The 22857-nt window shown below is 45.9% G+C and overlaps 1 protein-coding gene and 1 non-coding gene across 2 annotated transcripts; one reads left to right on the top strand and one right to left on the bottom strand.

Annotated features, from left to right (window-relative positions):
* Positions 1 to 304: 304 nt before the first annotated feature.
* On the top strand, positions 305 to 377 carry TRNAT-UGU (transfer RNA threonine (anticodon UGU)). The gene has a single exon. It is a non-coding gene; the product is annotated as a tRNA-Thr (tRNA).
* A 3006-nt stretch (positions 378 to 3383) lies between these two features.
* Positions 3384 to 22738, bottom strand: HHIPL2 (HHIP like 2). The gene is made up of 9 exons (XM_031438414.2): positions 22379 to 22738; positions 19259 to 19911; positions 18228 to 18371; positions 17659 to 17990; positions 16585 to 16711; positions 11235 to 11380; positions 7609 to 7690; positions 4955 to 5037; positions 3384 to 4262 (listed from the first exon to the last, which is right to left on the bottom strand). The coding sequence occupies exons 1-9, from the start codon at positions 22697 to 22699 to the stop codon at positions 3835 to 3837; spliced, it is 2316 nt and encodes a 771-aa protein (XP_031294274.2). The 5' UTR covers positions 22700 to 22738; the 3' UTR covers positions 3384 to 3834.
* Positions 22739 to 22857: the final 119 nt, after the last annotated feature.

The raw sequence follows: 22857 nt of genomic DNA, 5'->3' as shown, positions 1-22857 counted from the left end.
TCACATCAACAATAGTTTGGAGAATTTTTTAAGACTTAAAGGTACTACTTAGAACATCATCAGAACGTTATTTCGTTTTTGCCTTTTCCCTTCCAGCATTTATCTGTATGCATAACTTATCGTAGGTATGAGTTGGTGTTCTGTAATCACAAACATATGGTTTTGAGATTCGGCTTTTTTTTTTTTTTGCTTATTCTGTTGTCTTCATATTATCCTTAATAGTGGATGTAAAGGGTCATTCTGACTGCCAGAAAGTAATGTTGCTCCCAATGTCCCTGAATTAGACTGCGCTCGGTGGCAGGCGGGCTCCATAGCTCAGTGGTTAGAGCACTGGTCTTGTAAACCAGGGGTCGCGAGTTCGATCCTCGCTGGGGCCTCTTGTCCGCTACGGTTTTTTTTAAATCATCCGTTACAAATACTGACAAGGGATTCCAAAACGGAAAAGTGATTTCCGAAAACGTTACTTCTAGCAAAAATAAAAGTTAACTCCTCCTGAAATGCAAATCATGAGCATCATAACTGCGCTTTAGAAACGAACCGGAAGAAAAAATTCTGGAACGCAACAAAGAGCAGGAAAAAGCAAAGCAAAGCAAAGCAAAGCAAAGCAAAGCAAAGCAAAGCAGTCCTCGGAGAGCCAGCGGTACCCGGACCTGCGGGGCAGAGCACCGGAAAGGGAGGCGCGCGGTTCCACCCGCTCGTTTTCAACGCCCTGCAAACACAGACCCAGCTCTGAGTTACAGGAGGCCGACGGGCGGGGCGGGGCGGGGATCCTGCAGTTACGCCGCGTGGCCGGCAGGCGGCGCTGTGGGCCGGCTCCCACTCGCCTGTCCACCGCCGACGAGCGCGCGTCCAACCCAACGCCTTTCCCCGGGCTCAGAGCTTGGCCAGCGTGGCCTGGACGGAAGCCCGCGCTATGATGACACGTGGCAGCCCGGACTTCAGAGCCCAGCCTGACTCCAAGGTCCTGCCCCCTTCGAGAGGAGAGGGGAGCGATTCCCAAAAATAAACAGCCCAGCTGCCTGGGAAGCCAAGGTTTGCAGCCGGTTTCATTTCTTTTTTTTTCCCCCTGAATTCCGGAATGCTTTGTGGCTACAGAGTCACGAGAGTCTGTCCTGAATACATGATTTCTCCTCACCCAAGATTTCTTGATAAAGGACTGTCCGTAAAGTAGCCACTAGCCACACCTGGCCATTGAGTGCCTGAAATGTGGCTATTCCAGACTAAGATGTGCTGAAAGAATAAAACACACATCAGATTAAGAAAATTTAGTGCAAAAAAAAAAAAAAAAAAAAGAACGTGAACGATCTCAATTGGAATTTTTAGTTGATTACATACTGAAACGATAATATCATAACATATTGGATTAAATAAAAATACATGGTTACATTAATTTTACCTATTTTTTTTATCATGGCTACTAGAAAATTTTTGATTAAGTGTGTGGCTCCCATTTGCAACTCTCATATTTGTGTTGGATGGTGCAGGTTTGAGGAGCCAGAGTCCTGTGACCTTGAGTTCAAGTTAATTCTTAACCTGTGCTCACACCAAGTAAACTCTTTCATCTTTGGGTCTCCGGGAGCCAGTCCTGTGCCTGGAAAGCAGTAAACACAGCATTGGTTGAGATGAAATCAAATCTCTCTCCAACATAGTCTCAAACTCCACAAAGAGCAAAAGAATAACTTTTTAAACCGGGTTAGTTCTGAGAGAGATGCAACACTAAGAATTTGTGTCTTGGCTTGCAAGATTTCAGATCTGGAAAAACACACTCATACTTTTGGTGGGTATTGTGTTGGTGGTCTTGGTATTTGCTGCTAGGAGCGCAGTTAATGTAGTGTATCACATTGATTTGCATATGTTGAACTGTCATTATGACCTTGGAATGAATCCAACTTGATCTTGTTGTGTGGTCCTTTTTATGTATTGTTGGATTCAGTTTGCTAATATTTTGTTGAGGGTGTTTGCATCTCTATTCATCAAATAGGGCCAGAACTTATCTTTGCCACACGTCTTTGAAGAAAGGTTGTACAGGAAAAATGAGGCAGTGAGCTCATGTATTTGTTCCAGAGGTCAGATTCAACCTCCCTGAACTGACCCAGGATTTTCAGTCATCTTTCAACAAAATGATACAAGTTGTAAGTCCTCCCACATTTCTGTTGATGTCTTCATCGGAGAAGACACTAAAAGTGTAAAATGTCAAGGTTGGTCAGACCCTGAAGTTTATTGGTATCCTAGAGAGTGTGGACAAAGAATGTCACCTGCCATTTCAGTAAACAAAGAATGTTGAGGCCATAAAGCCATCAGCCATGGCAGCTAGCCATGACAGTGCACCATGAGGGTAATTGAGGATGGAGAAAAACAAGATACTGGCCCTAGATGGTTAAGATGCATACCTAAGGAATAATTTCAATGAGTCCAGACTCTTGCATCTTCCCATATATAGAAAGTCACTAAGTTCTTTAACTTGAGATGTCTTTTTTCTGTGATTAACGTTAATCTTTTGATTAATTGAACCCCATGGTTTGGTTTTGTTTTCCATCAAAAACTACTATATATCCTGGCTCCTCCTTTACTCTTTGGAACAGCCCCTCAGAGCTATCTGAGAGGCTGCCACCTAGGCTACAGCCCTCAGTTAGTCTGCAAAATAACTTTCAGGTTGTGCAAATTTTTTGTCAACAAGACTGTTCATAAGAGCGACAAAGGCAGGCAAAAGTAAATAAAAGCAAAAGCATGAGACGGGGCAAGGAAGATGGCTAAGAGATGATCTAAAGATGATCTTCAGAAAATGATGACCAGTGTTTTGTGTCTTTAATAAAGACAAAACAAGAGGAAAAGAATCAAAGAGAGTCTTGGTGTACTTCAGCCACGTTAGGTTAGGCTACCCTGCAAATGGAGATTCCTAAAGGAAAAAAAAATGGTATCTGCGTCTTTGGAAGTGAAAGTAATCTGCCCAGAGTATGCCCTACCCCAGCTAAAGCAGGGACCACGTCACCTCCAAAAGTCCTTAGCAACCCTGGCATTTTTGTCTCTGTTCTGCTGAAGTCAAATTGCCAATAATGTTCTGGATGCTTTGCAGAATTTGGAGAACTTCTTGAAGACGGAGATCATTTCCTTTCTTAGCTCTTTCATTCCTCAAATACCTGGTTAAAAGCCACCAACCCTCACTGGGGGCCCTCCGGGGAGGCAAGTTCACAGGAGGTTGACAGGGGCACTGGTTCAAGTCTAGCTGAACAATTTCCTGTTCCCTCACTGCTGAGGTCTAGGGCAAGTCACTTAACCTCAGCAAGCCTCACGTTCCTCATCTGCACCAGAGGTTATACCCCAACACACAAGAAGCAAGGTTTTGAGGTTTCAGATGATGTGCATAAACTAGCACGTAACAGGTATGCAAAACGTAGTCATGTTTATTATGCTATTTGCCAAGGCAGAAAAGTAGGCACTGGAGGTCCAGAACAGGACCTGCCCTCACTCACACTCTGAGCTTCAGTGAGGGCAAATGAGAGGGCCATTTCAGAGGGGCTCTCCCTGGAAAGCTGTCACTGCAGGCCTCCTCTCAGAGTTCTCGGGCAAGCTGGTGGGGCGGTCAGATTTTTTCATGCCAGACAACCATCAAGCAGATCAAAGGGTATCTGTTCGTTTGAGCAAGTGCGGATCATTACCTTGGGTCACAGGCATTTACAAAGCAGAGGCACGCGGTGGGATTCCAAGCAGGCTTACAGACTACGATTAGCCAGGTGCCCTGGCAACTTGGGGGTTTGGTCTCCCCGCAGAAGCGGACAAGGAGCATCTGCTCAGATGGCAAGATTCAGCGGGAGAGGACAACCGCGGCGCCCTAAGTCAGGCTCTCTGCGCCAGGCCCCACCTGCGCCCCCAGCTTCTCCTACGTCTGAGGTCCCGTGCAGCAGCGGCAGCTTCCGCGTGGCGAGGCGGCTGTCCCCAAGCCCGTCCCCTGACCGGCCCCCCGGACAGCAGAGGCGCGGGGAGACTCCTGGCCGCTCGCCCCCGCCTCGCGGACGGGCTGCCTCTGCCACGGGGCGCTTTCGGGCTCTTCCTTCGCTTCCCCTGCGGGCCCGGGGACCACACTCTGGCTCCCTTCTTTGCCCCGGGTCCCGGGAACGTCTTCCTGCCGCTTGTGGCAGAAATCGGCTTCTTGGAGGGGCCTTTCCGAGATGAGGCCCGGTCTGGCCTGGAAGCCAAAGTCCTATCAGGAAATCTTCTCGCAGCTTCCTTCAAGGATTGCTCCTTCAGCAAGTCCAAGGCTGTCTCTGGGAAACAAGCATTTATTTAGGAGAAATATAAGTCCTGCAAAGTAGCTCTAAGGCAAGTGCCACCCGGGAAACCTATGACTGCTTGAGCGTTCTTAAATATAAATTCTTTTGAAAATAATAGTTTTTAATTCCCTTAACTGGCCTTGATCTAAAAATAATAATTTTTTATTGGGCTCACTCCAGTGATACGTGGCTCTGGAACAGTTCCCTTAAGACAGTATCCCCACTCTGTAAGTCTTCCCCGACCCCCTGCCATTCCCCAGAGAGGAGGTCCTCTCACGGGGGCCGCTCTCAGCTCCGTGGACATCCTTCCAGCCAGAGCCTCAGTGCTGTACTCATTTCTTCACTTGCTTCCACTGCATGCCCCACCTCTCGTTTGATTCTGACCTCCTGCAGGTAGGGTTCACTGCCGTATCCCCAGGGGTTAGCACAGAGACTGCCACAAAGTAAGTACTAAACGAATGAATGGATACATGACCGACTGAGTGAATGAATGGAGGGCAGCAGGCGCTGCCCCCTCTCACTCTGGTACACAGAGGAGACTAAGCCACAGGTCACAGTCCTCATCCAGGGGCTAAGCCTCCAGTGAGAAAATAAGACCTCCCAGCCCGGGACTGCAGCTGTTTGCAGAGGGCGCTGTGCTGACAGCTTGATGCCGAGCCCTGAGCCTGAGACAAAGAGGGACTCACTGGCAAGTGGCCTGAACTGGACCCGCTTACTCTTGGTTTTCACTGGCACTGGCTTGTATTTGCACTTGCCTGGAGGTGCTCGCCTGAAAACAGACAGAAAAAGTGAGGACACAAGACTCTGAAGATGGGACCAGGAAGTCAAGGTCACCAGAAGGCAAACATTCACAAGAACTGGGTTCAGCCCTCCCTGACCCATAGGGATGGGAGAGATGTAGTGGGAAATCTGCTCAAATGGAGAGAATAAAGGACATGGACATCACAGGGACACCACACGCCCTTAGGGGACAGCGCAGTGAGAGGATTGGGGCATGGGCGTGGTGACAGAGAGAATAGAGTTCAGATCCTGGGGACCATGGACAAGTAAACCTTGCTGAGTTTCAATTTCCACATCTATAAAATAGGAAAATTAATCGTAGCCATCCTTTCAGGGAGATGGAGAAGATGAAATGAGAACTGTGCACTTGGCACACCATCAGTGATTGATATATAACTTTTTAAATTTCTTTAAATGAGATTTTAAAAACACTTGGAGCAGTGCTCAGCACGTAACAGATGCTCTGTAGATGATGGTGCTGAGGATGAGGATGATGGTGCTGAGGAGGATGAGAAGGAGGAAGAGGATGAGGAGGATGAAGATGATGATGGTGATGATTCTGCCTCTGTTTCTGATGGTGGTGGTGATTCCCTTTACATAAAATCTCCTTTAAAACTCATGGTACAGTCCCTTAGGTCATGCCAGCCCCTCTGCCTCCTAGTATTATGATTCTTAAACTGCTGTCCCCAGGGTGCATCTTCTGAAATAAAAGGGACCTTGCAGACTAGGAGCACTCCTGTTATTCAGAGCAGAGATGGAACTTTCCAGCCAGTCCCACTGCCGCCTTCTCTGTCTTGCTCCAATTCTGTCTCTCATTGCCATCACCCCCACCCCAGGTGGGAAAAAATAATGATAATTGTATTTATTTAACAAACACTTCAGTAGTGCTGAGGCACTGTACTGATGCTTTATAAATAAGTCACATTGCCTGGGACACAGTAATGACCCGACCGATGTCAGCCGAGAGAAAGGTTAATGAGTAAGGATGTCTTCAGTGTGGGACAGCCTTTACAGTTGCTTTATGACTGACCTCTCACGCTGCTCTTATGATGGAGGGGACCTAAATTATCCCCCAACTGAATCAGGAAACTGTCAAAGGAAAGAAAAAGGGATTCACACAGGAAACCTGTTGGTGGAAAGGGCAGAGCTCCCCATCCAGGCATTGTCAGCCACCTGAAGCACTTTAAAGACCCTGGGTTTGCTCTGTCCCCCAAGCACAGGAGATCTGCATGGAGCAGACTCAGGCCTGGAGACAGCTCAGTACCTAATTCACCCCTTGGCAACACTGCACTCCATCAGGAGAGCCCATAGGCATAGCCTCCGGGACTGAGCCTCTTCTGGGAACTTCTGAGAGCACCTGAACTGAGCCCTGTTGCCAAGTGGAGCTAAGCCATGCTGGGCCTTTGAGCCCTCACCAGCAACTGAACCTATTTGCCAAGCGTCCTCTCAAAAGATGGCAACAAAGCCTCACAAGGAAGCCTTTCTCTGTGGTCTGTCTTCAAGCTGATTCGTGGGGAGACTTTCCTGCTTTGGGTAAGAATCCTGAGATCAATCCAGCACACTGCCCAGAGCTCTCAGGATGGATACACTGCAACACCCCCACCAGGGACAGGTACGGACACACCCGTGACAACCTCACGACAGGAAGCCGTAGTGTGGCTTCCGCCCGATGAGTTGGTTAGTCTCTCTGAGAGAGAGGTTGGCGGAGAAGCAGAGGTAAACATCACAGAGTCCACCAAGTGAGTAAACACTGCTGCTGAATTCCAGACGGGATCAGGTGGAGACACTGAGAAACTTGACAGTTTAAGATACGGTTGTGCCTCGGTGTCTGCCCAGGATTGGTTCCAGGACCCCATAGGTACCAAAACCTACAGATGCTCAGGTCCCTTATATAAAATGGTATAGTATCTGCAAATAACCTACACACATCCTCCATAGACTTTAAACCATCTCTAGAGTACTTACAATACCTAACACAGTGCAGATGCTATGTAAATAATTATAAAGAAATGTAAATGTTATATAAATAGTTGTAAATACAATGTAAATATTACATAAATAGTTGCTGGGGCATGGCAAATTCAAGGTTTGCTTTTTGTAACTTTCTGGGATTTTTTTTTTTTCGATCCACGGCTAGTTGGGATGTGGAACCCACAGATACGGAGGCCAACTGTATTTGCCAAAGACCAATCCAGGTTAGGGCAGCAATATTTACTCAGGAAGTGTACACCCACTGTCAGATGATCCAAGAGAGACGTTTCCAGAAGCATATTTAAAAAACAGAAACAAAACAGGAGCCACAGGTCTAGGCTAGTCATCCCAAAAAGGCTCAAGATCCTCATTTCCAACCACAAAGAGACCGTTTCCCAGATATTCCATAGTTCCTGTAGACGCATTGTCCTACACATTTGTTTGCCCAACCTGCTTTGCATCTAAAGCAAAGATTTGCTTCCCTGTTCATTTCTGGTAATTCTTGAGGAGTAAGGATTGTTGTTCTGATCTGCCGTGGAGATAAGGACTAATACAAAACACCTGGAAAGAAAAAGAGCCCAGATCTCACCTTGACGGGTCAACAAACTTGTAAATGGATCCACGCGGTGTGTAGGCACTTGGGTAGGAGGTGGCCAGGAAGTAGAGCTCCCCTGAGAAAACAAGAGCAGGCCATCAAGGACAGGACCCGAGGCCGGGCCGGGACCTCTGGACGCACAGGAGATCATCATCAGGGGGTGTGGCCCCGAAATGCGTGAGCCCCAGGAAGGGGACCCCAGCATCCTGACTGGCAGCTAGATCTGTGAGCCCCCCGAGGAAAACGTCCATCTCAGCCTCCAGACCAGCTCGGGGTGTCACCCAGCAGAGGCACCTGTGTGCTCGTGTTCCCTGAGCCAGAGAGCTTCTCATCCCCTTGGTCATCTCTTTGCTTTCAGACACTTCACCTCCGTGAGTCTCCATCTCCCCGGCCCCCACCTCCTCACCACTGATATGGATTCTCTGTGAAGGCAGAAATAGGTGATTTCCAGGCTGAGGACCACTTATCAGACACCTGACATTCCCCTTCATTAATCCGTTAGTTCCCCCTCCTCGCCCCACCTCACTCTTTTCCTCCAGCTCCACCTTCCCCAGTCCTTGGTCCCTTATCTCCCGTGACCATTCCCCCACTCCCCAAAGCCCCCCGTGCCATCTCACACCCCGCAGAAATAGCCTCCTCCCACTGTCTCCTTCATCATCTTTACAAGGGGCTCCTGTTTCCTAAACGCCATCCCTTTCTCCCAGAAAGTACCTCATTCCACCTCGTTTCACAGTTCCCGGTGAGGACAGTGCAGGATTGGGTTTGCAGCCCAACTTCAGTTGGGTAAATCTGAGTTCGACTTCTGATAACACCAGTTCCCCTCAGTGTTGTCCTGGGCAACCTCTCCCCCTGGGCGGCCCTCGTGTTATTTAGTCATTTGTAGAACAGGGGTAATAACCCCTCCCGTGATTATTAGGGGTTAAATCAGGAAGTGTTCGCTAGCCAGCAGTTCCTCGTACCTTCCTGTCTGTCTGCTCCCCAAGGGCCGGTGCGGTGACAGTTTGGGGAGCCTGGCACGACATTCGTGCCTGTGCCGTCTTGCTGAACTGAATCCACTTGCTGTTGCGTGCTTGACACACGCGCTGTCTCAACATTATGGAAGGAAACGTCTTACTGAGTTGCAAATTGGAAAAGCCTAGAGCTTTAGACAGCCCTGAGCTACTTAAATTCATGGAGAACAGTGACCAAAGTTTATCTCCTGCTGAGTGTAAGACTGATATTCCTCGCAGAGGCCCCTACACAGGTAACAGTGCCTAACTGACTGGTTCTGTGTGCTGACAGACCAGAATCTTCCCCTCGTAAGGGGGTCTGAGGAGTTAGGACAAACCCTTCCCTTAGAGCCAGTTTGCCCCTCTGATTACAAATCCCATGCACCATCCGGGGTGATGCTGACATTCGATCAGCGAGGTGTCTACCAAGTATCTGCCCTGTGTCAGGACACAAGGCGCCCGGAGGCAGGGGTTCCTCCAAACCATGCAAATAATTTCCGGTCTAAGGAGAATTGGAGACCCTGCCTTGCTGCCTATTCCCTATATATGACTAGAGTTTGTGTAAATTATAAGTCTTAACCATGCCTTAGACTTCCCACTGTATTTTTAGAAGACAATGCCTTAAGTAAATTTCATCAGTAATGACCAACTGACATTTTACAAATATATTTTAGGGCAAAAAAAAAAAAAAACCACCAAAATATTATAATATGCCATGTAAAGCAAAATGCAGGCAACGTGAACTTCCTGCAAGCGCTCTGACCTCAGCAAGTCCCCTCGAGAATGTGCCTCAGTGGCTGACATTCAGAAACCGCACCCATCGGAACCCAGCCGCGGGCAGCCCCACGCCCGCTGCTCGCTCGTTTGTTTGCTCACTTGTGTATTCGTGCCAGTTGCTAGCTAGGAGAACTCGGGAAATAAATAGTAACAGTGGAGGCAGAGCTCTGGAGCAACTACAATGACTTGTCTAACACTGGTGACTGATGGTAAAAATCATGAAATAATACTCACTTCTAAATACGCCTGTAATGGGAAGGACCATGCCACATGCAGAAAATCTGAATCACTCTGTGCCAAAACACACAAACAAGCAACTCTGGAAGAAAGCAATCTGCCCTGGGAACAGCCTCCCTGGCTTTAGGGCTGCCCTTGGGCAGGGTCTGGCTTGGGAACACCTTGGCAAGTCCACTCGATAAAATTCAGCCAAGGACACTTCGTTTGCCAGACGTACTGAGTGGTATTCAAAAGCTGCCTGTTTTCTCCTGTGAGACTTCTACCAGCACAACAAACCGAACCACCAAAAGCTGGGGTCCTGTGGCATCCTGGGATCCCTGCACAGGCTGCTCCTAGGGGGCTCCAGCCTCCTTGGGGCTCCAGCAGGGGAGAGGCCCCACCACGGCCTGTGGTTTCTCTCCTTTTTTGTATGTTTGGACTTCCAATTTGGAACTTACAGCTTGAATTTTCCAAAATATCTTCTGCTCCTGTAAAATATTCATCTCAAACTATCTATTCATAGCTACCTGAGAGGAGAGGCTCCACTGACTGACTTTCTTTATGTCCCACTCCAATGAATCTCCTGTACAGGGACCCGTGGCTCAGAGTGGAAACAAACCAAACACTGAAGAAACCTTCAAGGCTCTGGCGTCCACTTGCAGAGCATCCACTGTCTGGGAGGGACCCCTACGAGATCATTCTGTTCTCCTGCTTGCCTCCAAGCATGGCTAGACGCAGTGCCAAAAACTAGAAAGAACACAGGCCCTGTCGCCACTTACATAAAACAAAATAAAATTTTAACTCCCAGAATGAAACAGAACTTACATCAAGCTGAAATCAAAACTTCATTTTCTGATTACAAAATCTGAGGTTATTTATTAAAGCTGAGCCCCTCTCCCTCTGTCTCTCCCTTCCTCCCCCCCCACCACCCTATATGTGCACACGTCTTGCTTTGCTGATGCTCTTAACATACACCTAATCTCTCTAGTGAATAGCCTCCTACCTAGCTGTCTACCCTTTTCTCAAATCTCTCCAGAAAGAAATTCTCCCTTGTTCATTCACAGAAGTTGCCTAACAAACTCTTGGCAGCATCCGGAAAGAGCCCAGCCCAGCCGGTGGCTGGCCATCAGAGCTCCTTTCTCCCAGGCAACATCAGTATGATGAATAGCCACTGTCTGCCCCACTGTTGGCCCTGTTCACATTCGTATAATTGCAGATTAGAATAAAATCAGGGAGGAAGGAACACATGCACCTCCTTCACAGTCAAAGGGCTGAAAATACCGAAGTGTTAGACCTTGGTCTGTCCTGCACAGTGAGGTGTGCAGCTCAACCAAGAGGAGGTAAGTAGTTGGCACAGTCAATCTGTTTCCCCCTTGGTGAAACAAGCATAATAATTACATCATGGGGGTGTTGTGAGTAGTAAAAGGACAAAAAATAAATATAAAGTGCTTAGAACAGTATCCAGAACATTATAAAATGACAGTGAAAATAGGAGAAGTGGTAGTTGCTATTTAAATAACAATAATAACAACAACAATAGTAATAATAGTAATTACTATAATAAACGTGCAGTTCACAATGCCCATGATTATCTAAGTTCCTGTAGGCAGAAATAGAATAACCTTGTACAACTGTTACCTGCTTCATCTTCAGCAAAGGAGATGATAAACTTGCTGTATGTGCTAATTAGCCCTGGGAAGGCACAGGACTCAGGGCTGCCCAGGCAAATGTCCTGTTTCTTCCACTTCTTGGTTCTTCTATCTTCCTGCAAAGCCATAAGTCGACTAGATGAAAAATAAAACCTTATATTTTAGGAATCCATATTGCCACCCTGCAAGGTATTTTTTTACTCCTAGAATCAGGGAATCATTGAGCACTGATAACTGAGTCTCCCATAGGAGATCCATAACTATCTTCTTGCAAAGCAGAATTTCTGATAGTGGACATTTTTAAAGAGTTAAAGAAAGAATATGTCAACATAGACTCCTATACCCAGCGAAAGTATCTTTCAAAAATGAAGGGAAAATAAAGATGCAAAAGTAGAAAGAATCATCACCACTAGACCCATTTTTCAAAAAATGTTAAAGGCAGTTATTCAAGCAGAATAAAAGTGAAATCAGAAAGAGATATACATCTATACGTAGGAATGATGAGTATTAGGAACAGTAACTGTATTCGTTTTTACAGCCACTGTAACACATCACCACAACTTGTAGCTTAAAAAAAACACACACATTTATCCTCTTAGACTTTTGGAGGCTCAAAATTCTAAAATGGGTTCCACTAGGTCAAAATCAAGGTATTGGCAGGGCTGTGCTCCCACCAGTGGCTTGGGGGGGAGAAGCCCAGCTTCAGGATGCTGTCCTTCCTCATTCCTTGTCTCATGGTCCTACATCACACTGCCTTTTCTCCCACTGCTTCCACTGTCATCACCTTCTATCTCTGCTGTCTTCAAACCTCCTTCTTCTGAAGACACTTGTGAGTACATTTAGGACCCACCCAGCTATTACAGGATAATCTCCCAAATCATATGCAGTATGTTTTGTGACCATAATCAAACTAAATTAGAGATCAAGAGCAAAAAGAAATGTTTGGAAACCTTCAGATATTTGGAAACTAAATAACACACTTCAAAATAAATCATGGGACAAAGAAATGAAAAGAGGAATCAGAAAATCTTTTTTAACCAAATGAAACTGAAAACAAATATATTAAAATGTATGGGATATTGTCAAAGCAGTATTTGAGAGGTGATTTATATCACTAAACATCTGTTAGAAAAGATGGTGGGTCTCAGATCAATGCCCTCAGCTTCCATCTTGAGAAACTAGAAATAGAAGATCAAATCAAACTCAAAGCAAGAGGAAGGAAGGAAAAGGAGCATAAATTAGTGAAATAGAAAACAGGAAAATAATAGGACAAAAATCAATGAACTCAAAAGCTGGTTTTTGAAAAGATCGATAAATGTGGTAAACCTCTAGTCAGACTGATCAGAGAAAAAAAAAAGAGAGAGAGCAAAGATACAAATTACCAATATTTGGAATAAGATAAGTGCCATTACTATAGTTTCCACATTGTTAAAAGGATAATAAGGAAACATTATGCCAATACATTTGAAAACTTACCTGAACTGGATGAATTCCTTAAAAGAAGGAAAGAAACTAAATATGCTGTATCTATTAAAGAAATTGAATTTGAGGACTTCTGTTTTCTGGTCCAGTAAGTAAGAAGCTTGGAAGTCATCAGTCCATCCTAACAATAAATAAAAGCCTGAACAAACTGAAAAATCAACAACTCTTCTTAGATCTGTAAGAGAAGTGAGGTCTCAGGGTAAACCACTACCCCCTAAATTGGAGAGAAAAACAGGAGGATGCAGAGAATCACAACTTACAGAAAACCACAAGCAGAAACCTTCGCAGGAATCAGCTCCAGGGTTGGAAAACCTAACACACAATTAACAAGTTGCTAGACGCTCAGTGAGAGAAAGTATGAGAGTTAAAAACTGCAGGGGTGCCCCGTCATCAGAGGATCCCCACACTTTTGTGACTTTTACCTCCAGGAGCTGGACCAGTTTCCAACAGTAAATAGGGAAAAATCCCCTTGTGCTTCCAGCAGGGGGAGGGGGAAAGGAATCATTTTGAAATATGCTTTCTGTTCTTCTTAACAAATGTCTGCCCTCAGGAGAAATGATTTAGGCAGAGACTAACCTGATGGGATTTTTATCAGAAGCCTCACAGACTTGAGGGAAGGGAAGTAGCTAACTCCAGCCCACTCTAGCCATCCTGTCTCACTTAAGTGTGCCTGGAGGGGGTAGAACAACAGACAACACTTATGAAATTCTTAGTCCAGAGGCACAGGCTCAGTAAAAATCGGAGACCTAATCAAACAACCAGGACAATTCCCTTCCCCCAGCACCTCATTGCCCGCTTTGCTGAAGACTTATTTACAGCAGTTCCTTTTACTCAGTACATCATATCTGGCAATCAGGAAAAAAATTGCAAGGCATACTGAAAGGCAAAAAAAAAAAATAGTTCAAAAAGACAGAGCAAGTATCACAGCCAGACTCAGACATGGCAGAGATGCTGGAATTATCGGACTAGTAATTTAAAACGACTATGATGGGGGCAGGGTATAACTCAGTGGTGGAGCACATGCTTAGCAAGCAGGCGGTCCTGGGTTCAATCCCCAGCGCCTCCGTTAAAATAAATAAATAAGTAAATATCTAAAACAATTATGATTAATATGCTAAGGGCTCTAATGGGTAAAGTAGACAGCATCCAAGAACAGATGGGCAATGTAAGCAGAGAAATGGAAAGTCTAAGAATGAACCAAAAAGAAATGCCAGAGATCAAAAAACATTGTAACATAAAGGAAGAATGCATTTGGCGGGTTTATTAGTAGACTGGACGTGGCTGAAGAAAGAATCTCTAAGCTTGAGAATATCTCAACAGAAACCTCCAAAACTAAAAAGCAAAGAGTAAAAAGACTGAAAAAGAACAAAATATCCAAGAAAAGTGAGACAACTATAAAAGGTGTAACATAAGCATAACAGGAATATCAAAAGGAGAAGAGAGAAAGGAACAGAAGAAATATTTTAAACAACGATTATTGAGAATGTCCCCTAATTAATGTCAGATACCAAACCCCATATCTAGGAAGCTCAGAGGACACCAAGCAGGATAAATGCTTTAAAACTACAAGTAGGCATATCATATTCAAAATACAAGAAATCAAAAATAAAGGGGAAAAAAACCTCAAAAGAAGACAGAGGGAAAAAACCTTACCTACAGAGGAGCAAAGATAAAAATTACGTTAAACTTCTCAGAAACCATGCAAGCAAGAAGAGCGTGCAGTGAAAGATTTAAAGTGTTGAGAGAAAAATGCCACCAACCTAGAATCCTCTGCCTGGTGAAATTATACTTCAAAACTGAAGGAGAAATAAAGACTTCCTCAGACAAACAAAAGTTGAAGGTATCTGTTACCAGTAGCTCTGCCTTGCCAGAAATGTTAAAAGAAGTTCTTCAGAGAGAAGAAAAATGATATAGGTCAGAAACTCAAATCTATATAAAGAAAGGAAGAGCATTAAGGAAGGAATAAGTGAAGGTAAAATCAAAACATTTATTTTTCTTATTCTTCATTGATCTAACAGATAACAGTGTGTTCAATATACTAATAGCAACAATGTATTTGATTATGTATGCTCATGTATATAATAAAATAATAGTATTATAGTATATACTATATATGATCATATACATAATATATTATATATTTATGTATGATTTATAAGTGAAATAAATGACAACAGTGATAAGAGGGACAAGAGGAAAGAAGGAAGATTATTTTAAGACCCACACTACCCATGAAATGGTATAACGTTACTTGAAAGTGGACTTACGTTAGTTGTAAATATATATTGCAGATTCTAAGGCAACCATTAAAAAAATGCTGTTAAAAAATAGTATAACTGATATGCTAAGGAAGGAGAGAAAACGGAATCATATGCAATGTTCAGTTAAATCTGCAAAAGGAGGAGAAAGAGTGGAAGGAAAAACAGGAACAAAGAACAAGGTCAACAAACAGAAAACACAAATGAATATGGCAGATATTAATCAAACTCTGTCAATAATCACTTTGAATGTCAATGGTATAAATGTATCAATTAAAAGACAGAGATTATTAGAATGGATCAAAAAATAAAACTCAACTATATGTTGTCTGTAAGAAAGCTTCAGGCCTTGATGGCTCCACTTGGAAGAAAGAAACACACACTTTACTGAAACTAGTCCAGATAATTAAAGAGAAGGAAATACTCTTCAACTCACCTTGCAAAACTTGCGTTAATTTGATGCCAAAGTCTGATAAAGATATTACAAGAAAGAAACACTACAGCTCACTATTTCTTCATGAGCATAGATCCAAAAATTCCAAACATGTTAGCAAATCGAATTCAACAATAAAACAGTATGTTAATCAAACACAACATGACCCAGTGGTGTTTATCCTAAGAATACAAGATTGCTTCCGTGATTTAAAAAAAAAAGTCACTGCAATTCACCATATTGACAAACTAAAAATGAAAAAGTCATGATTCTCTTACTAGACGCAAAGATGTATATGACAAAACACAACAGCCATACCTAATGCAAACTCTCAGCAAGCTAGGAATTGAAGGAAACATCCTCAGTCTGATGAAGGGCGTGTACAAAACACCAACAGCTGATCTCATACTCATTGGTGAAAAACTGAACGCTCCCCACCGCTTCTGTCCAACACTGTACTGAAGAAACAAGTCAATAAAATAGTAACAGAAAGCTTCCAATTCAGGAAAAGAAAAAATTAAAATACCTACATTCACAGCAAAATGATCTGCTACATAGAAAATCCAATAGAATCGTCAAAAAAAAGTCACTAGATCTAATGAGGAGTTCAGACACTATGAAATACTTAGATGTGCAAGACCTTTACACTGAAAACTACAAAACTTTGTAGCAGTTTTATTCACAGTAAACTGGGGATAACCAAAGCAACCATCAACAGGAAAACAGATGGACAAACTGTGGCATATTCATGCAACTGAATATTACAAAGCAATAATAGACAAACAACTGATACCTGCAACAATATTGATGAATTTCCCAGACATGACTGAATGAAAGAAGCATATACAAAAAAAGAGCACACACTATATAATTCTGTTTGTGTGAAATTCCAGAACTAATCTGCGATGAGCACAGTTATCTCTGGCTAGTGTGTGTGTGTGTGTTTGATAGAGAGAGAGGGGTGGTACTGACAGGCAGTAGGCAAGAAGGAACCTTCTATAGTGATGGAAATGTCCTGTATCTTGACATGGTTGGTAGCAATATGAGTATAAACATTTGTAAAACTATCCAACCATGCTCTTAAGAGGCTGCATTTCATCATATGTAATTTAGACTTCCGTAAAAATGTTTAAAAAAAGAGGGACGGGACACCAGTCCTTCCTTACCCACTCATGAAGTCCCCAAAGATGTAGAGGCCATTGAGGTTTGGGGATTCACATCCACGGTAGACATAACCTCCAGTGACTGACTTCCCCACTGCATGGCCATAAGCGTAGATTGGCAGAACGTCATCTGTCCGGGAACAAGGGGAAGAGTGTTATGCCTAAAAACTGGAAGCTTCAAAGAGGAAGGAGGGGGGTTTTTAATGTAGTTGCCTGATTGAGTGGAGGACATTTCATCTCTTGGTCTTTGGGAGGACAGGCAGCCACGTGAATCATGTTTATTTTTCCCAACAGACCAGCCTTGAGATTTGTGAATTTCCCACTCGACTGGCTTCTGCAGGCAGAGAGGAAGCCTCAGATTCCCCCGTCTGTGAGGCAGTGACCTGGAAATCCACACACCTAAATTTTTTCCTCTGGGTTGATACGGCCAATACTCAGGCTTAAGGATTTGGAGTGTTCGGAGGGTCTGGAAGACGGCTCCATAACTTAGAGGACAAAAAAGACTAAGCAGTGGTGATAAAGTCAGAAAAATGGAATTTTAAGCCAAAGGGAGTTTCTAAAGCACACCTTGAGTATTGATGCTTAGGGGTTGTACTGTTACTTGACTGTGTGTGGAATTTTCAGTGGGCCATCCCAAATGGGAAATAAGTAAAAACATACAGCCACCTATTTTCTTCTGCCATTGGTTCAAAATTGTGTGCCTGAAAATCACATGAGTAACTTAGATAAAATATAGATTCCTAGGTCAGTACACTCCCCCAGTCCACCCACGATCCACATTTACTAGGTTAGCGAGCACTGCCCAAGGCGTTTCAGGCCCCAGTGGCTGGAGGACCACCCTGTCCCACAGGACACAAACAAAGGCACTGTAACAGAGGATGGCGGGATAGCTCAGTGGTAGAGCACATGCTTAGCATGCACAGGGTCCTGGGCTCAATTCCCAGTACCTCCATTAAAACATAATAGTAATAATAAAAAAAATGTTTAAAGGCACTATAATGACCCACTGGGCAAGACAGTCCCAATCTCCACCTGCAACTCACTCAACTCATCCAAGAAATCAGGCTTCTCACTTACCCAAGGAGGCGTTGTGACAAAGTTTTTTGTCATAACATTCAAACCCTTCCTTTGCCCTCCAGCCGTAGTTCCCGCCTTTAACAATGATGTCAACTTCTTCGAACCGGTTCTGTCCCACATCCCCACAGAACATCCGGCCTCGGCCCTGACCCGTGGTGGGGTCCCCTCGGTCCACGGCACAGCGCCACATGTTTCTGATCCCGTAGGCGTAGATGGCGGGATGGGCCCCTGGCTCAGAAACAAACGGATTGTCCAGGGGAATTCGATACCGCCTGCCACCTGAGCTTGCCCCATCCACATCGATCCTTAACACTTTTCCCAGCAGGGAACTCCTGAAAGGAAGAAGGCCAAGACACAGGCACAGGATAAGTCCTCGGATGTGGGATTGCTGGATCTATGCTAGTTCTATTTCTAATATTTTGAAGACTCTCCAGTGTCTTCCTTAGCAGCTGCTCTCTAGATTTTGCATTCCCACCAACAGTATACAAAGGTTCAAATTTCTCCACATCCTGCCAACACTTGTCTTTTGTTTGTTTGTTTGTTTTTTTATAATAATCATTCTAGCTTACTTGTTCTGAGCGTTTCCAAACTTGCCAAAGGGATCCCCAGTCTGTCCCCCATCCCCAGTGAATATGTACATGTAACCATCCAGGCCAAAAAGAAGTTGTCCACCATTGTGATTTGAGGCTGGTTCTTCTATCTCCAAGATGACCCTGGAAGGAAAGAGAAACCATGCTTTGATGCAAGCTGGAACAGCATCCTCCTGAGACATCCAGAAACGGCTGGATGGTGCGAGCCCGCCAAGACCTGCTTCGGAGTTTCCAAGGATCACAAAGCAGGTAGCACAGGGGCTCTGGGCCACCCCTTGCTTCCTAGAATGACTCCTTCATGGGTCATTTTTCTTTCGTATCATGACTTCATGAGCTGTAGACACAGCAGGGTAACCATCCTCCTTTTCTGGGGCCTGGCCTTATTCTCCGCTCTACCAGAACTCTCAGTCCCTTCCCTTGGGCAACCTAGCAGGGGTTAGTCTATCGCGTCTTCATGCTCTTTTCAGCCCCCCAACCTGACTATGTGGGGAGAGAGAGATGGGGCAGAAGGGACAAGGGAAAAAGACAGCAAGGTAGAGTAAAAGAGCATGAGCTTGGGGTCAGTTAGAACTGAGCCCTTCATCTGACCGCACATGAGTAGCTTTATGACCTTGAATCATAGCTTCCCATGAGGATGAGAACTCCCATGAGAAAGGTAAAGGGCCTGGGATCCAACGGCCACACGATAACCAGGTGTTGCTGTTATATTTAATATATCGATATTATCTAAAGTAATTTCTCAAACTCATGGCTGCTGGCCCTTGCTCACCCTCTATTAAATCAAGAAAGCATGGCTCCAGTAACTGTAAGGTGGATGGCTCTACCCTATGAAGACCATGGACCCAGAGTCAAACTCAGGTTAACCTCATCAATCAGCAATGACTCCTTTGTCAGCATTATAAGCTGGTGGCTCTAAAACCAGGAAAGTTCCTCAATGTCATCTCAGGGGACTGACTGGCATTCTTTTGGAACACGGTACACAGCAGCAGATTCTCACAGATGTGCCTCACCTCTCTGACTTGGGATCAGCTTTGTTGGGATCAGCCCGAGAAACCTTCATCTCACTAATCCGGATCTTTTCTACCCTCTTCTTGCCCAGGCATGAATAATAAATATAGAACTTGCGGTTGCGGCGGAATTTGGGGTGAAACGCCAACCCCAGGAAGCCTCTCTCATCCCCAACCCATGGCGTGGTCAGCACGATGCTCTTGAGGTCCAAGAAGGGTTGTTCCAGGCGACTCCCATCAGGCAGATAGACCCACACCACCCCAATCTGCTCGGCCACGAAGAAGCGATGGGTGCCATCCCCTGCGTGGACCATGGAGACCGGGTTCCTCAGCCCATTGGCCACCTCAGTCAGGCAGAGCTGCAGGCAGCCCCGATGGTCCTCGGCCACCACCCCCAGGTTGCGGTTGAGATGGTCACTCCTCAGGACTTTAGGGAAGCAGTAGTCTTTGTCAGGAAGGTTGAGGAGGTGGCAGAAGTGCGCACCATCCTTTTGGTGGGGTTTCTGGAGGCGGTGGTCATTGGTCAGCAGGGAGATGGCAGAGTGGCAGCTGGAGTGGAACGCAGAGCAGTAGTCAGAGCAGAGGCCGGGAAGGTTCCGGAGTGGCGTCTGCGGGTTCTCAGCATCGTAGAGGTGGGCTGCGTAGGGCGAGCACTCCTAGAAAAGCAGCAGCAGCTCAGCCTGGCTCTCAGGCTGGCCGCGGTGGGGCTGGCCCCAGTTGTTGAGCAAACAGAAGGGAAAACGGTCTGGGAAAGAATCAGAACCTCTATTACCAACTACTGGTAACGCTATTCTCTGGACTCAAATTTTCTACCTAGTTCATGCTCCTAAAAGGCAGAAAGGGAAAAAAAAAAAAAAAACTCTCATATGCACTACACTGCCTCTAGCACTTTAACTTAGTTTTTGTCATATAAAGTTTTATGAAATGATAACTTTTTTAAAAAAGAGAATACCAGATGTCTCCATCTTTTATCATAAATGCTGTATCTGTAAGATTTTACTTCTTTATGCAAATCTGAAGCAGCGAGGCAAGAGTTTTACATTTATTGAATCTCAATGTTGGCTACGTGGTGTTAATTATTTAATTTTCCGTGCTTTTCCATAGGTTCAAAATATTTTATAATTTAAAAATAGTATGCTCAAAATGAATATGCAAGGGTACTCCTCCCAGAGATCGGGCATCTAGTCGTACTTTCCCTTATTTATTAAAGGCATTGAAGTGTTTCATATATACAGAGCACCATGCTGGGAGCTGCACAAATCTGAATCGTGGCTAATGGTCTGTACGACTCCTCTTTACAGACATACAAGGACTGTGAACCAAAGGCGTATCTGCTACTTGGGCTTCCCTAAACTACATTTTCTAGGAGGAAAATAGGATATTGTGGGAAGCCATCCAACTCTGAGTGGTGATGAAAGACAGAGGCAACTGAGACGAGGAAAGTAAGACAGGCCAGTTTAAAGGCTATAGTTTGGGGCCGTGGAATTGAGCAGTGTCCGCTGAACCAACTTCTGATCACTGACAGCTCCCCCAGCAGCCGCCGGCCCCGGAGAACATCTCCTTCACCTCTGTCTCTCATCACTTCACAGAGGGACCAGCAGCAATTCTCAGATGTATTTGAGGTCCCCCTTCTCTCTTATTTCAACCCTGACTGCAGGCTGCAGAGCAAGCTCTTGGATATCAGGAAGAGGGGAGGAAAGAGCCTGGGGATTCGCAGCGTTTCTCTCTGGGTTGTCTGTTTCAGTTTAGGATACTTGTCAGAGCTGCAGACGAGAAGCCAGATGAACTGCTCTGAGTCTCACCTGACTGACCTGTTCACTCCTGGGGAGTGGAAAGAAGACAGACAGGAGACAAAAATTCTCCTGATTCCTTATCAGTAAAATGGGGGTCATAGTAGCTGCCTGCAGAGTCATCAGTGGGAACACACAACGGGGGACGAAAGTGGGCAAAGAAGTTTAAATTGTGAATTTTAATAAATAGACATGTGTAGGTTATTCTGTTTTCTGAAATCCCTGAAATGGGAGAGCTGCTGAATTTGGCTTTCTGAAACATCACCCAATAGGGGAGGGGGAGGTAGGGGGGAGGGAGGAGACATTTTTCTCAGGGGCTCTCTCAGAAATTGAGTCTCAGTGTTGCTCCTAAGAGCCCAGCTTCTGCCCAAATGGTTATCCCAGAGTTAATTCTCCAGGAAACAGCCAAGGGGTGGTGCCCGAGGTGAGAGAGGACAGCCTGGGGCAATGCCTTCCAGGTGGCCAGCCACCTGTGTGCCAGGCTCTGTGCCTGGCTCTGTTCTGTTCCCTGCACAGGAAGTTGGGGTGGCCAGTTGGCTCAGGAATCGTGCCAGCAGGAGAGCCAAGTAACTGCACTGACATGCCCAGGAGGGTCTCAGATCAAAGGTCTGCCTGGATTTGCTGTGTCTCTCCCCCAACACATCACTAGAGCACCTCTCCTCACGGCAACCTCTTTCATCCATTCTCCAGTGCTGCATCCCCGAACCCCTCTTCCCACAAAGTCAGTGTGTGCAGCCTGCATCCGGCATGGGTTAAGGCTGAGCCCCACTGAGGTGATGTCTGCCAGGGGTGTGGGTTTTGGTGGCTGGAAAGCCAAGAGAAGCAGAACCTCTGAGTCACTGCCAGTCAGCAGCTTGAAGCTCTCCTAGTCCAGGTCTGGAAAGCCCCCACCATCACACCAGAGACCCCCTGGCACAAATGACCTTGTCTAGGACTGCGTCCCAGCAGACGCCACCACTCCCTCCTCATACTCCGTGAGCACCGCAGGTGTGTGCTGTGCCCTCTCGGAGCCCTGCAGGGAGGATGCAGACAAGAGCTGCCCAGAGAGCTCCATGAAGTATCTCAGTCTCATTCTTTCGGGGCCTGAGAAAGCACCAGGGCCCATACAACCCCAGAGGGAGAGCTCTGGAAACCAGACTGCATCTCAGCATGCCCGTGCAGAGCCCAAAGCCAGGTCAAGGCAGCTAGCAGGCAAGCTCCTAAAGGGCTGGGCGCCCAAAGAGCCCTCCCCCGAGGACCCAGGCCAGCCAGCCCAGCACCCCATGGCTGGGACTGGAAGGCACTCTTCTCCGCTGGTTCCTTCGCTTCCCCACAGGATTACGCTCAGGCCTACCTGGCAAAGGATGTCTTTAATGTAACCACCACACAATTCATGGCCCTTCAGATCAAAGTATTCCATGATGTCCCAGTACCGGGCGGCGATGCGGTGGTCCTTACGCTGGTCACAGCAGCCGAAGGACTCATAGTCAGAGCAAAACTCCAGGTGCAGGAGGGGTCGGAAGGGGGGTCCATAATCCAGGCACTGGGGGTGTCCCTGCAGCAAGCCCACCTGGCCCCACAAGACTGTGAGGCAGAGGTAGAAAATTCGAGAAGAGGTAAGGAGCCAGGGGGCCCGCTGACTCCAACCACTCCTAGGAATGGACCTTCTGAGCATCTTGGCCCTGGGCACTCCGGCAGTGGCTGTGTGCTCAGGTTGGCTTCCTGCTCTGTGCTGGTGCCCTCCCTCTCTCCCTCCCTCCCTCCCCCGCTGCTTTTTCCTTCCCTCCTTCTCTTCCCTCCTCTCACCAGATTCATGGAGGTGGTTTATGAGCC

This window comes from Camelus dromedarius, chromosome 21 (assembly GCF_036321535.1).
Source record: "Camelus dromedarius isolate mCamDro1 chromosome 21, mCamDro1.pat, whole genome shotgun sequence".
Classification (NCBI taxonomy): domain Eukaryota; kingdom Metazoa; phylum Chordata; class Mammalia; order Artiodactyla; family Camelidae; genus Camelus; species Camelus dromedarius.
The sequence above is the reverse complement of the archived record's forward strand: the minus strand, read 5'-3'. Positions and strand labels throughout refer to the sequence as shown.

What these genes read in the sequence shown, in the direction of transcription:
- HHIPL2 (XM_031438414.2), bottom strand. Translation starts at nt 22,699, where the DNA reads ATGCTCAGAAGGTCCATTCCTAGGAGTGGTTGGAGTCAGCGGGCCCCC. An exon ending in GCTGATCCCAAGTCAGAGAG is followed by an intron (nt 18,372 to 19,258) that starts GTGAGGCACATC and finishes CTTTCCTTCCAG; the next exon opens with GGTCATCTTGGAGATAGAAG. An exon ending in AAGTTTGTTGACCCGTCAAG is followed by an intron (nt 5,038 to 7,608) that starts GTGAGATCTGGG and finishes GTCTGTTTTCAG; the next exon opens with GCGAGCACCTCCAGGCAAGT.